The sequence below is a fragment of the Vulpes lagopus genome, chromosome 11, assembly GCF_018345385.1.
Source record: "Vulpes lagopus strain Blue_001 chromosome 11, ASM1834538v1, whole genome shotgun sequence".
Lineage (NCBI taxonomy): Eukaryota > Metazoa > Chordata > Mammalia > Carnivora > Canidae > Vulpes > Vulpes lagopus.
This window is the reverse complement of record NC_054834.1, coordinates 64,810,023-64,822,633: the sequence shown is the minus strand read 5'-3', so window position 1 is coordinate 64,822,633 and position 12,611 is coordinate 64,810,023. Positions and strand designations below refer to the sequence as shown.

Below are 12,611 nucleotides of genomic sequence, written 5' to 3'. Positions count from 1 at the left end.
TGAAAGCCTTGCAGGGTAAAGTATTCTTGGTTGCATGTTCTTTTCATTTAGGACCCTGAATATATCCTGCCAGCCCTTTCTGGCCTGCCAGGTCTCTGTGGAGAGGTCTGCTGTTACCCTAATATTCCTCCCCATAAAAGTCAGGGACTTTTTTTCTCTTGCTGCTTTAAGGATCTTCTCCTTATCTTTGGAATTTGCAAGCTTCACTATTAAATGTCGAGGTGTTGAACGGTTTTTGTTGATTTTAGGGGGGGATCTCTCTATTTCCTGGATCTGAATGCCTGTTTCCCTTCCCAGATTCGGAAAGTTTTCAGCTAGGATTTGTTCAAATACATATTCTGGCCCTCTGTCCCTTTCCGCGCCCTCGGGAACCCCAATTAAACGTAGGTTTTTCTTCCTCAGGCTATCATTTATTTCCCTTAATCTATCCTCATGGTCTTTTAATTGCCTGTCTCTTTTTTCCTCAGTTTCCCTCTTTGCCATCAACTTGTCTTCTATGTCACTCACTCGTTCTTCCACCTCGTCAAGCCTCGTCGTTAGGACTTCTAGCTTGGATTGCATCTCATTTAATTGATTTTTAATTTCTGCCTGATTAGATCTAAATTCTGCAGTCATGAAGTCTCTTGAGTCCTTTATGGTTTTTTCTAGAGCCACCAGTAGCTGTAAAATAGTGCTTCTGAATTGGCTTTCTGACATTGAATTGTAATCCATATTTTGTAACTCTGTGGGAGAGTGGGCTGTTTCTGATTCTTTTTTTTGAGGGGTTTTCCTTCTAGTCATTTTGCTCAGTGCAGAGTGGCCAAAAACAAGTTGTATTGGGAAAAGGAGAAAAAGAGAGAGCAGGAAAGAAAAGAGAAAAAGAAAAAAGAGAAAGAAGAAAAAAATAGGGGAAAAAGAGAAGAAAAAGAAAGAAAAAGAAAGAAAGGAGAAAAAAGAAAAAAGGGGGGGTGGGGGAAGCAATCAGAAATCAAGAAGAAAGAGAGAAAAAAAAAGCGCAAAACAAAAAAAAAAAAAAAAAAAAAAAAAAAAAAAAACCAAAAACAAAAAAACAAAAAACAAAAAAAACCACGGGGGAGTATCTTCCGATTCTGTGTAGTTTAAGTCCCTTGACTTCCCTTGGAACTGGTCCGTCTCGCTGGTCTTCTGGGGGAGGGGCCTGCTGTGCTGATTCTCAGGTGTTGGCACTTGGGGGAGCTGCTCTGCCCCTGCCTGGTGCAGGGCTCGGTGGGGGTTGTTGACCCCGTGAGGCCCCGGGAGGAAGCCACAGTGGCGGGGGCAGCTCTGGGACCCTGGAGTCAGCTCCCGCAGTAGCTCCGGGGCTCTCCGTCTGCAGGGCCTGGGGGCTCCGGGGCGGGGCCGCTGATCTGGAGCGTCCTTGCTGTCCTGGGCCCTCCCGGCCTCTGCCTGTCCCGGGGGAGGCCGGATCCTGGGCTGTGTCCCGGCGCCCTGTGCTCCGGGGCCTGCGCTGTTGGATTCGCGCTCCCGGCGGTGCAGCCCCCTCCGCGGAGCCGCCGCCCGAGCCTCTCCGAGCTGTTCCCGGAGCCGCGCAGCCCCCTCCGCGCGGAGCTTCTTCCTCTGCGCGAGCCGCCGCCGCTGAGCTGTTCCCGGAGCCGCGCAGCCCCCTCCGCGGAGCCGCCGCCCGAGCCCCTCCGAGCTGTTCCCGGAGCCGCGCAGCCCCCTCCGCGCGGAGCTTCTTCCTCCGCCCGAGCCGCCGCCGCCGAGCTGTTCCCGGAGCCGCGCAGCCCCCTCCGCGGAGCCGCCGCCCGAGCCCCTCTGAGCTGTTCCCGGAGCCGCGCAGCCCCCTCCGCTCGGAGCTTCTTCCTCTGCCCGAGCCGCCGCCGCCGAGCTGTTCCCGGAGCCCCGCAGCCCCCTCCGCGGAGCCGCCGCCCGAGCCCCTCCGAGCTGCTCCGGGTCCCGCCGAGCGCTGCAGCCCTTAGGGAGCTCGGCGCACTCTCCGGGGCGCAGTTCCTCTGTTACTGTCCCAGGGAGCCCGAGGGCGTCCCCGCCTTTCTGGGGATCCTGCTCCAATTCCCGGGGAGCCCCTTTCCCCCGGGAAGGTCGGTGCAGCTCCTGCTCCTCCGGGACGGGGCTCTCCTGTCCTGGGGACACTCGCCCCGGCCTCAGCCCGGCTCCTCGCGGGGCCCCTCCCCCTCGGAGGCCTTTTGTGTCTTTATTTCTTTTTCCCCGTCTTCCTACCTTGATAGAAGCGCGAACTCTTCTCACTGTAGCGTTCCAGCTGGTCTCTCTTTAAATCTCAGGCCGAATTCGTAGGTTTTCAGGATGATTGGATGGTTTTCTAGGTAATTTGCTGAGGACAGGTGACCTGGAGACCCTACTCCTCCGCCATCTTGCCCCTCCCCCCCGATACCACTATTTCTAATGATGGTTTCAATTGATACGTTCTCTGGGCATTGTTTACTGATCTGTGAAAATTTTAAGGATGGCATATCGTCTACAGAATTTGAATGAGTGATTTTGAAGAATCCAAATTCACACTTTCATAATGAGGCTGTTACTTCATTTCCTATGTTTCTGTCCACAAGTGAGTTTCAGCATCATAGCATATGTGTGGTGGCCATCCTTTAGTTGCTTGTTTATATGATTCACTCATGTTGTCATTGGTTTGGTTGTCTTTTATTTAATTGCTTAGATATCTGTGTTTATCTTGATATTAACTCTGTGTATGTCCTCTAAAATGTAAATGTTTTCTTCTATCTAATTTATTGATGATATGGTATCTTTTTTGACTCAAGCTATTCCAATATTGTAAATATATGAATTTCATTTATTAGATAAGAGAATTCTATAAGTTGGAATGTCATCTCTTTTATTACCTGGGAAGTAAATATAAGTCTTGCTTTAATTTTTCATTAAAACAATGCATTAAAATTTTTTATAAGAATAATTTGCTTTATGTACAATTTTACTAGCTTCCAGGTGGAAAGCTGGTTGTGGCACTCCATTTATTTGTTAATGTGTCCTTTTCTCAGGATGTCTTTAATAACTTTTCTCTCCCTTAACCTGCAAGATTGGTGAGGGTAGGGAACATGTTTTAATCAAGCCTTGTATTGTAATGTCTCAAAGTCCCGGGACGTAAGAAATGACAATGCCTATGTGTTGAATGAATAAACAGATTGTGTTAAGATTTCAGGAAGTTACCAGGAATAGTTATATTTATAGCTAATTTTGTCTGAACTCTGAAATAAGGACATGCAAAAGAACATATGGAACACAGGAACAATGTGACTGAGTTTGTCCTCTTGGGGCTTACCCAGAGCATCCAAGGTCAGAAAATATTATTTGTTGTGTTCTTGCTCATCTACATCGTGACAATGGTGGGCAACCTACTCATTGTGGTAACTGTGGTGGTCAGCCCAAGCCTGGATGCCCCTATGTACTTCTTTCTTGGTTACTTATCATTTATGGATGCTGTGTATTCTACTACAGTTACTCCAAATATGATTATAGACTTACTCTATGAGAAGAAAACCATTTCCTTCCAAGCTTGCATGTCCCAGCTCTTTATAGGGCACTTATTTGGTGGTGCTGAGATTTTACTCCTGGTGGTCATGGCCTATGACCGCTATGTGGCCATCTGCAAACCCTTGCATTATTTGACAATCATGAATCAACGAGTGTGTGTTCTGTTGCTGTTGTTGGCTTGGTTTGGAGGGTTTTTGCATGCTGTGGTTAAACTTTTCTCCATTTACAACCTTCCTTTCTGTGGTCCCAATGTCATTGACCACTTCATCTGTGACATGTACCCATTACTAAAACTTGCCTGCACTGACACTTATGTTATTGGCCTCACCGTGGTTGCCAATGATGGGACAATCTGTGTCGTTATCTTTATGGTCTTACTCATCTCCTACGGAGTCATTCTGTACACCCTGAAGGCTCTTAGTCAGGAAGGGAGACGCAAAGCCTTATCCACCTGTGGGTCCCATATTACAGTGGTGGTCCTCTTCTTTGTCCCCTGCATTTTTATGTATGTGAGACCTCCTTCTACCTTACCTATTGATAAATTCTTGACTGTGTTTTACACAGTTATCACCCCTATGTTAAACCCCCTAATCTATACTCTGAGAAATGGAGAGATGAAAAATGCCATGAAAAAGTTGTGGACCAGAAGGAGAAAATGAGGCAGAAGAGAAATGTGTTGCCTTTTTTCAATTAAGAGTTGCTCCCTCCAGGAAAGGATTATTTTATTTGTAGTAAATTTCTCCTCAGGTTTAATAAACTTGTACATGATGGAAATCATGTAAAATGTAAGTAATTCCAATTATCAAAATAGACTTCTAAGATTTTCATAAATTCTTAGGAAAATAGATGTTTAGCCTTTGGGTATGAAATTATACTTTGAAATTATAAATTTAGTTTCTACATGAAGAGTTATGCTATAGGTGATCCTGTACTTCTGTGACATGTACCCATTACTAAAACCTGCCTGCACTGACACTTATGTTATTGGCCTCACCGTGGACAATTTTCACATGGAAAATGGAAGGAGTGGACTTTTTTCACACATTCCCTCTTACATAATGTTTTTTCAAAGTTAATTGTTTTAATTATATATTTCAGAGAAATAATTTTAAAAATTTCACACAAACACTTGGTTCACTGCTTCCATACAAGACAGTCCATACTAATATTTGAAGTATATATCTTATTTTTGTATCTGCAAGATATTTAAGTTTATAATTTTGTTCATATTGCTTAGCACATGATGTTTGCACGTGAAGAGGAATGCTGCTTCTAAGTTATATTGTTAATCATAAGGAAACTAAGTGTAGAAAAATCTGAATAAAAGATGTAGGTATAATAAGTAAGCTTTACTTATTTTTCTGAGTGGGGAATCCTATTTTCTCATCAAGTGAAACGGCTTTATTCGGTGTTATATTTTTATTGAGATGATCTGTTAATCTCTCCTGATAGTTTAGGATATCTGATAATTTCTCTAACATTTTCCAGTATCCTTATCTCTTCTTTTGCTTAAAGGGTTTCATGCCTCCTTTAGGGACCTAGGCCCTTCCTTTCACCTATAGAGTTACTTGAATACATAATTTATGAGCTTTACATGTGCAATACAAAACTGGAAACCAGATATTTTGGAAGCTATCATTGGTAAGAAACATGCTGATAATATGGCATGCTTTTCTTACCTCTGGTGTTAACAGAATGCAGGTTATTAGGTAATAAAGAGGTAGTAACATATATTGATTTATTTAACTGATACTTCTTTCATAAACCTCTCTGAATGTGGCTTGAAAGAAAATCTCTAATATGAAATCTAATCTAATATGAATAGAAATAGAAATCTAAATAGAAGTAGAAATCTAATATGAAATAAAAGAAGAAAATCTTCTATATAATAGAAGTCTCTAATATGGTATGAAGCAGGCAGTCAAAGAAATTCATGGTTCTGCCTTCTTTATTTAGCTTGAAATCATGAGGTACCCAGGGTATGGGGAATGGAGCCTTTTCACTGGTAAGTCACAGTGTATGAGAAATTTTATATTCCGATTTTCTCAAAAGAGATATTTATTTATTTATTTATTTATTTATTTATTTATTTATTATTTATGTGAGAGAGAGAGATTGAGAGAGAGAGAGAGAGAGAGAGAGAGAGAGAGAGAAAGAGCACAAACAGGCAAAGAAAGAGGGAGAAGCAGAGAACCAGATGTGGGACTTGATCCTAGGACCTTGAGATCATGACCTGAGCTGAAGGCAGACATTTTACCGACTGAGCCACCCAGGCATCCCATATCCTGATTTTTATCCTAGTTATTATTACATGGAGATTTCTTTTGTCATCTCAAACTCTTCCCAAACACAATACTATTCATTAAATAATAGTAAACATTTTATTTTACCGGAAGTTATATAATTAAGTCCTCAGATGTTGCTATAGATTTTTTTGTGTTCTCAAAATTCATGAGTTAAGTTTCATATGACATAGTGGTATTTGGAGGTGGGGTGTTTGGGATATAATTAGGTGATGAGGTCCTATGAATGGGACTAGTGTTTCTTTAAAAGGGGAACCCACAGAATTCACTTGCCTTTTCTGCCATGTGAGGACACAGTGAAAGGACAGTTATCTGTTAACAAAGAAGTATGCTTTCACCAGAGGTGGAATCTGCCAGTGTTGTGATCTTGGACTTCACAGACCCTAGAACTGTGAGAAATAAATGTTGTTGAAGCCACTCAGTTTATGTTATTCTATTATAGCAGCCCAAATGGATTTAGACATTTAGTAAATTTCCAAATTTATACAGTTTTCAAGCTCTGAGATAAAAATCCTGGTTAATCCTGTTCATTGGTCTGTAAGTTCCCTTACATTAGGGGATGTTATCTTTTAATATTCGTTTACTTATTGATTTCTTCTATCACAGCATTCTTGGAAAATTTTATTTACTTTCAGTGAATTTATAAATTTTAACATCTTTTTAAAAAATAAAAATAACTCTCAAAAAAGTTCTCTTTTTATAACAATCTAGGATTTACTTTGGTTTGTAATGAAGACATATATAAACCTGTTTTCCTCAAACAGGAAAACTGACCTGACAAGGTTATTATTAATTTTGGTAATAATTAAAAAATTTTTCTACTTAATATGTTACATTTTATACAACTAGTATGTTTGATTTGAGGCCCATTTCCCCTCCCCTTCTCTTGGTGTCTCCTCTTACTTCTTTTCCTTTGGTGTATTTCCCTACTACTAACATTCTATGTCAGTTATCAAGGATTTTAGTGTGCATTATGCCTCATAGGGATAATCTCCCTTAATCACTCAGCCTTTTCAAGTTTCTTGTGATTTCTAAATATTTATTTTTCCTGATAAGCTTTGGGACTATTTTGTGAAGTTTGAAATCTTCCCATAAAATTATATTTAGAACTTTATAACTTGCCACATTGATTTTTAGGAAAATGGCATGTTTTCATATCTTGTTTTTCCATCCAGAATGAGACATGTATTGTGAATGCTTGATCAATGTCTCAGTAAAAATTTTTAATTATCTCCATAGAATGAACATAAATCTTGCCTTTTGGCTTTGTTAATTAAAAATGAGCTTGGCTTATTTATATTTGATTCACATTTTCAATTAGCTGACCAGAAAGGGCTCAGTATCTTTTGCTAGCATGATTCTTAAAGGCATAGACGTATGTTTGTATGTAAATGTACATAGGCCTACATTTGACAATACACAAGTATGTATTCAACCACAGAGATCTATATCTAACCTCATGTAGCTCTGTATTACCACATATAGGCACATATTCAATGATCAGTAGGTCTGTATCCAACTTCACATAAGTGTCTATATGGGAAGACACAGAGGTCTGTATCTGACAACACATGGGTGAGTACCTGACTACCCATATGAATGCATATGTGTATGTATGTGTACTTGATATGATCACACACAGGCCTGTATCTGTCTAGACACAGGGCTATATCTTGCCATACCCAGGTCTGTATCTGCCTGCATGTGAATTTTGGGAGGACTTGACTGAACAATTCTTCTGTCCCATGTGGCATAGACTGAGGTCCCTCTCTGGTATTCAGCTAATTGCTGGGCTATTAGGAAGTGTGTAAGATGAGTTTAGTCATATGAATGGTGCCTTGTCAGGGGAGACTAGAATGACTAGTCTCTTCTGGCTCCTTCTCCTTCTTCAAGTGAGTTTTTCAGACTTGCAAAATGGCAGTTCAGGACTTCCAGAGGGAAGACACAAAACAATTATGCCAGTTAAGATGTCATCCCATCCTGATATGAACTTGAAATTCAGGATCTCAAGTTAAAATCCAGACTGCTATTGTAGACTTGACTGAACAACTCTTCTGTCCTATGTGGCAGGAAGGACATGAAGTCCTTCTCTGGTATTCAGCTAATTGCTGGGCTTTCAGGGAGTGTTTAAGATGACTTTCCTCATGTGAGCTGTGCCTTGGCAGGGATATCTAGAAGACTGGGATCTTTAGGCTCTTTCTTCTTCTCCATGTAGCCTCTCTCCCCATTGAGTTTATCAGACTTGTAAAATGGTAGTTCAGGACTTTCAGAGGGAGGACAGAGAAGGGATTGGGTCAGTTAAGATCTCTGACATGAGCTTGAAGTTCAGGTTCTCAAGTTCTAAATCCAGATTACTTCTGAACTAAATGAAAAACATACCTACAGAATGGGAGAAAATATTTGCAAGTCATATACCTCATAAAGGTTATTATCCAACATGTACGAGGAACTTATGCAACTAAATAGCACAAAACAAAACAAAATAAAACAAAAAAATGGCCAAAAAATTGGCAAAGCACCTGAAAAGAAATTTTCCAAAGAAGACATAAAAATGGCCAATAGGAATATGGAAGGATGTTCAACATTACTAAGTCATCAGGGATATGCAAATCAAAGCCACAATGAAATATCACCTCATACCTGTTAGGATGGTAGCGTTATAAAAAAATTAATAGATAACATGCTGGAGAGGATGTAGATAAAAGGGACCGATAAAAGGGACCCCTAGTTCATTGTTGTTGGGTGTATAAATTTCTTTAGCCACTATGGAAAGCAGTATGGAGATTCCTCAATAAAGTAAAATAAAAGTACCATATGATCCATAAATGGCACTTCTGTGGGTATATCCCAAAATATGAAATCAGAATCTAGAGGAGATAGCTGCACTCCCATGTTTATGGCAGTATTATTCACAATAGGCAATACGTGGAAACAACCTAAGCATCCATCAGTGGATGAACAGAAAAAGAAAGTGGAATATGTATACACAGGAGAATATTATTCAACTATTAAAAAAAAGATGATCCTGCCAATTGCAACACCATGAGAGACTTTGAGGGCATATGCTAAGTGAAATAAGTCAGGCAGAGAAAAACAAATAATCTATGATCTCATGTGTGGAATTAAAAAACTTAATTTACAGAAGTCAAGACAATGTGGTTGCCAGGGCCTAGAGGGTGGGGAGGTGGAGAGATGTTAGTCAAAAGATACAGATTCTAGTTATAAGATAAGTTTTGGGGAGTTAATATACAGCACAGTACAGTAGTTAACAATAATGTATTACATAGAAATAATTGCTGAGAGAGTGAATCTTAAATGTTCTTACTCCATGTAAAAATTCTAATTGTGAGGTGATATATGTGTTAACTAACCTTATTGTGGAAATAATTTAGCCATATATGGATGTATCAGATCACCATGTTGTACACCTTAAACTTAATACAACATTACATATCTATTGTATATTATTAAATCAAGGAAAACAAATAGACAAATAAATTGAATTATATGTTATGAAATGAGAAAAGAAATTCTGTATACTAAAAACATGCTGTTTCTTCTATATGCCCTATATACAATTAGGAGGTGTGCAACATAACCAAGTAGATATTCCTATCCACAAGGAGGACCATGGTGCTTCCTTTTGTGCAAATCTCTTAAAAATTTTGTGAACTTTTTCTACATTTTCATTGAGGTTTATACGAGGGCCACACCCACAAATATTTTGAGACAGGTTCCTCTCAGGTTGGGCTGGAAGTTGGTGTACACTGGGATAAAATATGTCTTAGACATATTTTTTTTTCTAGTTAAGAGACTTTATGAGACACACCTTAAATTTCCCTGGAGTCTTCTACTACTTGGAGATAATATTTATTTTGGTGTCATTTCTTTCTTTGAGAGCTTTTTGCTCTTTGGAGAGTGTGGGATGAGAGCCAGTTTTATAATTAAACCCAGCAGGTCTTGGCTCCCTTCATGTTTCTCCTGAATTCTGCTTGAGAACTTGTTACTCTTTTAACTCATTTCTCTTTACCCATCTTTTAACATATCATGCCCTGCTGAGGAAACAGCTGGCATTTCAGTATTCTATTTGGAAATCTCAGTTGAATACATTCAGGGTGGGATAGCTTCCATTTTCCACACTCCTATAGGTGAGAGATAGCCAAACTTTTCAAGGGCTTGGTAACATCAATCACTTTTTCTTCAGCCTCCAAGGACAATTTCTCCTGTCTTTTAAAGTTTTAATTACAGATGCCTTGACACCCTTCCAGCTCCCATCCTCTTACAAAAATGTAAAGCCAACACCACATACTTTACATTTTTTGTTATGGGAACACCACACTTTCAGGTTCCATTTTTTGGCCTGGTTACCTTTTTCTACATGGCATATGACTCCAAAATTTTGTGACTTAAAACAGCAGCTATTTTAATTTACCTCAAAAATTTGTCAATTAGCAATTCAGGTGGAGGTTGGCTGGGTATTTTTTTCTGCTTCATGTGGCTAGAACTGAAGTCACTCTGTGGCATTCAACTGGTAACTGAGGGACTGCAGGATCCAGGGCAGTTCCATTCATGTTCAAAGTATCTTGGAAATGGTTACTGAAAGGAACCCAAGGGGTCCCTGTCCCTCTCCCACTAGATGGAGGACCACAAGCAGGATAGTCAGACTTTTTACATTGTGCTCATGGATCTCAGTTGTAGAAAGTGGAAGGAATCAGGATGATTACAGGTTATCTCCAAAACCAGCACAGTATCACTTTTACCATCTTCTATTGCTCAAAGCAGGCATATAGCATGCCCAGGTTTGAGGTGGTAGAGAACTAGGTGATGACATTTAGTGGGAAGTGAACACTTGATGGCAAAGTTATATTGCAGAACAGCATGGAAGATATTGTATCTCTTTTCGGGAAATATAACTGTCCACATCTCTTAAAGGGTATGCTGAGAGTTTCATGTATATTGAATTGAATCTGTAGATCATTTTGGAGTGCATAGCATATTAACAATATTGTATTTTCTGGTTCCGGAGCACAAGGTATCACTTTATTGGGGTGTTTAAAAATTGTGCTTTGTTAATATTTATAATTTTTATTTTATTTCATTTTTTTAGAAAGCATCTCTACTTTTTAAAAAAAGATTGTATTTATTTATTCTGACAGATACACAGAGAGAAGCAGAGACATAGGCAGAGGGAGAAGCAGGCTCCTTGCAAGGAGCTCGATGCAGGACTTGATTCCCAGATCCCAGGATCATGCCCTGAGTCAAAGGCAGATGTTCAACCTCTAATCCACCCGGGCACTGCAATATTTGTAATTTTTAGTGGAGGAATGTTGTGTTTCCTGAAGTGTTTTTGTTTTTCAGTTACTAATGTGATGACATTTGTGATTTCAGATACTAATGTGATTAACATTTTGTAATTTTTCAATTATTATGGATATGTAGAAATGTAATTGGATATTTTATTTGGAACTTGTGTCCTAAAAACTCACTAAATTCACTTATTATTTCTAGTAACCTGTGTGGATTCCTTAGAGTTTTCTATGACACAATCATGTTATTTACAAAAAAGGGGCAGTTCATTTCTCAGAAAGATATGAGTATTTAACTTTTCTATATATCTTTGAGTCTTTTTTAGAAAGTTGTGTTTTTTTTTTCTTTATTTTGCCCACTTTATCTAAGGTAACAAATTTATTGCAATGCTGTTTTTCTTAAGAACCATTTATTATCCTTTTAAAATCTGAAGCATATCTGTGATTTTATCTGCTTTTAAATTTCTGAAATTGGTAATTTTCTCTTGATTACTTTTGCTAGAAATTTATCAGTTGTAGTATAAAAGTGTCAACTTCTGGTGCTTTTAGTTTATTTTATGTTTTCTATTATATTGATTTTCGATCTTTCCTTCATTACCTCCTCTTTTTTTCTTTACTCTGTCTTTAATTTAGTCCTCTTTTTGTAACTTCTTAAGTTAAAAGCTTAGCTGCCTTTAAAGCTTTATTTTTAACATAAATATGTATTTTAATGGCTCTTTATGTATGATCCTTATCATCTAGAAGACACAATGTACAGCTAAACATATGTAGAGATCAAGATGCTCAATGGAGCCCATCATAAGCTATTGGAAAATGAGTGAGTTGAAGCCCTTAGAGATTTGATGTAGAAGCAGGCTTTTGTTGGAAAATAATTTGTTTCTTGTAGAAACAGTTACTCAGTTGACACTGAACTGAAATTAAGGGATTGAATTAATGCACTGAAAATCATTATGATGTCAGTTGACATAGGTTCAGGCCTTGGTCAACAGCATCCACTCCAACACAGAATTAAATAACTGTGACTCGTTATCTTTTTATGAATTGCAACTTTGACCTCAGTAACTTCCCTCATCCTAAGGCTTCTCCCTCTGAGCCCCAGGACCTCTTGATTAGAGATGCTAACAGGTAGAGATAGGACCTCCTTTGTTGCAGACATGATTGGATAAGTAAATCTGAGACTGATTCTCCTTTCACTTTGGTATAGATAAGACTTGCCTTACTTAAATGTTCTCCTAAATGAAATTCACAATTTATTATTTGTTTGATATATGTATTTTTTTCTGTTCAAATTAGAGGCTTTTCACACATTTGACTGTCTACTAGTCTTTCTTGGCAAGAACCTAGTTTTTTTCCTCTATGGATTTTTCTGGGAAGAAAACTGTCCAGAAGGGGTAACTTTATTTGAATTTATTCCAAATATTCTCATAAACTAACGTGTAATGTCCTTACATTCTCTTTCATTGAATACAGTAATGATGTGGAAAGCCATAGGCTGTGTCTGCATATATAAATGGAAAGA

The 12,611-nt window shown here is 39.0% G+C and overlaps 1 protein-coding gene across 1 annotated transcript; it reads left to right on the top strand.

Moving 5' to 3' along the window:
* Positions 1 to 3,224: 3,224 nt before the first annotated feature.
* LOC121501325 (olfactory receptor 4A15-like) lies at positions 3,225 to 4,142 on the top strand. Its single transcript, XM_041773282.1, has one exon. It carries the CDS (start codon positions 3,225 to 3,227, stop codon positions 4,140 to 4,142), a length of 918 nt encoding a protein of 305 aa, XP_041629216.1.
* Positions 4,143 to 12,611: the final 8,469 nt, after the last annotated feature.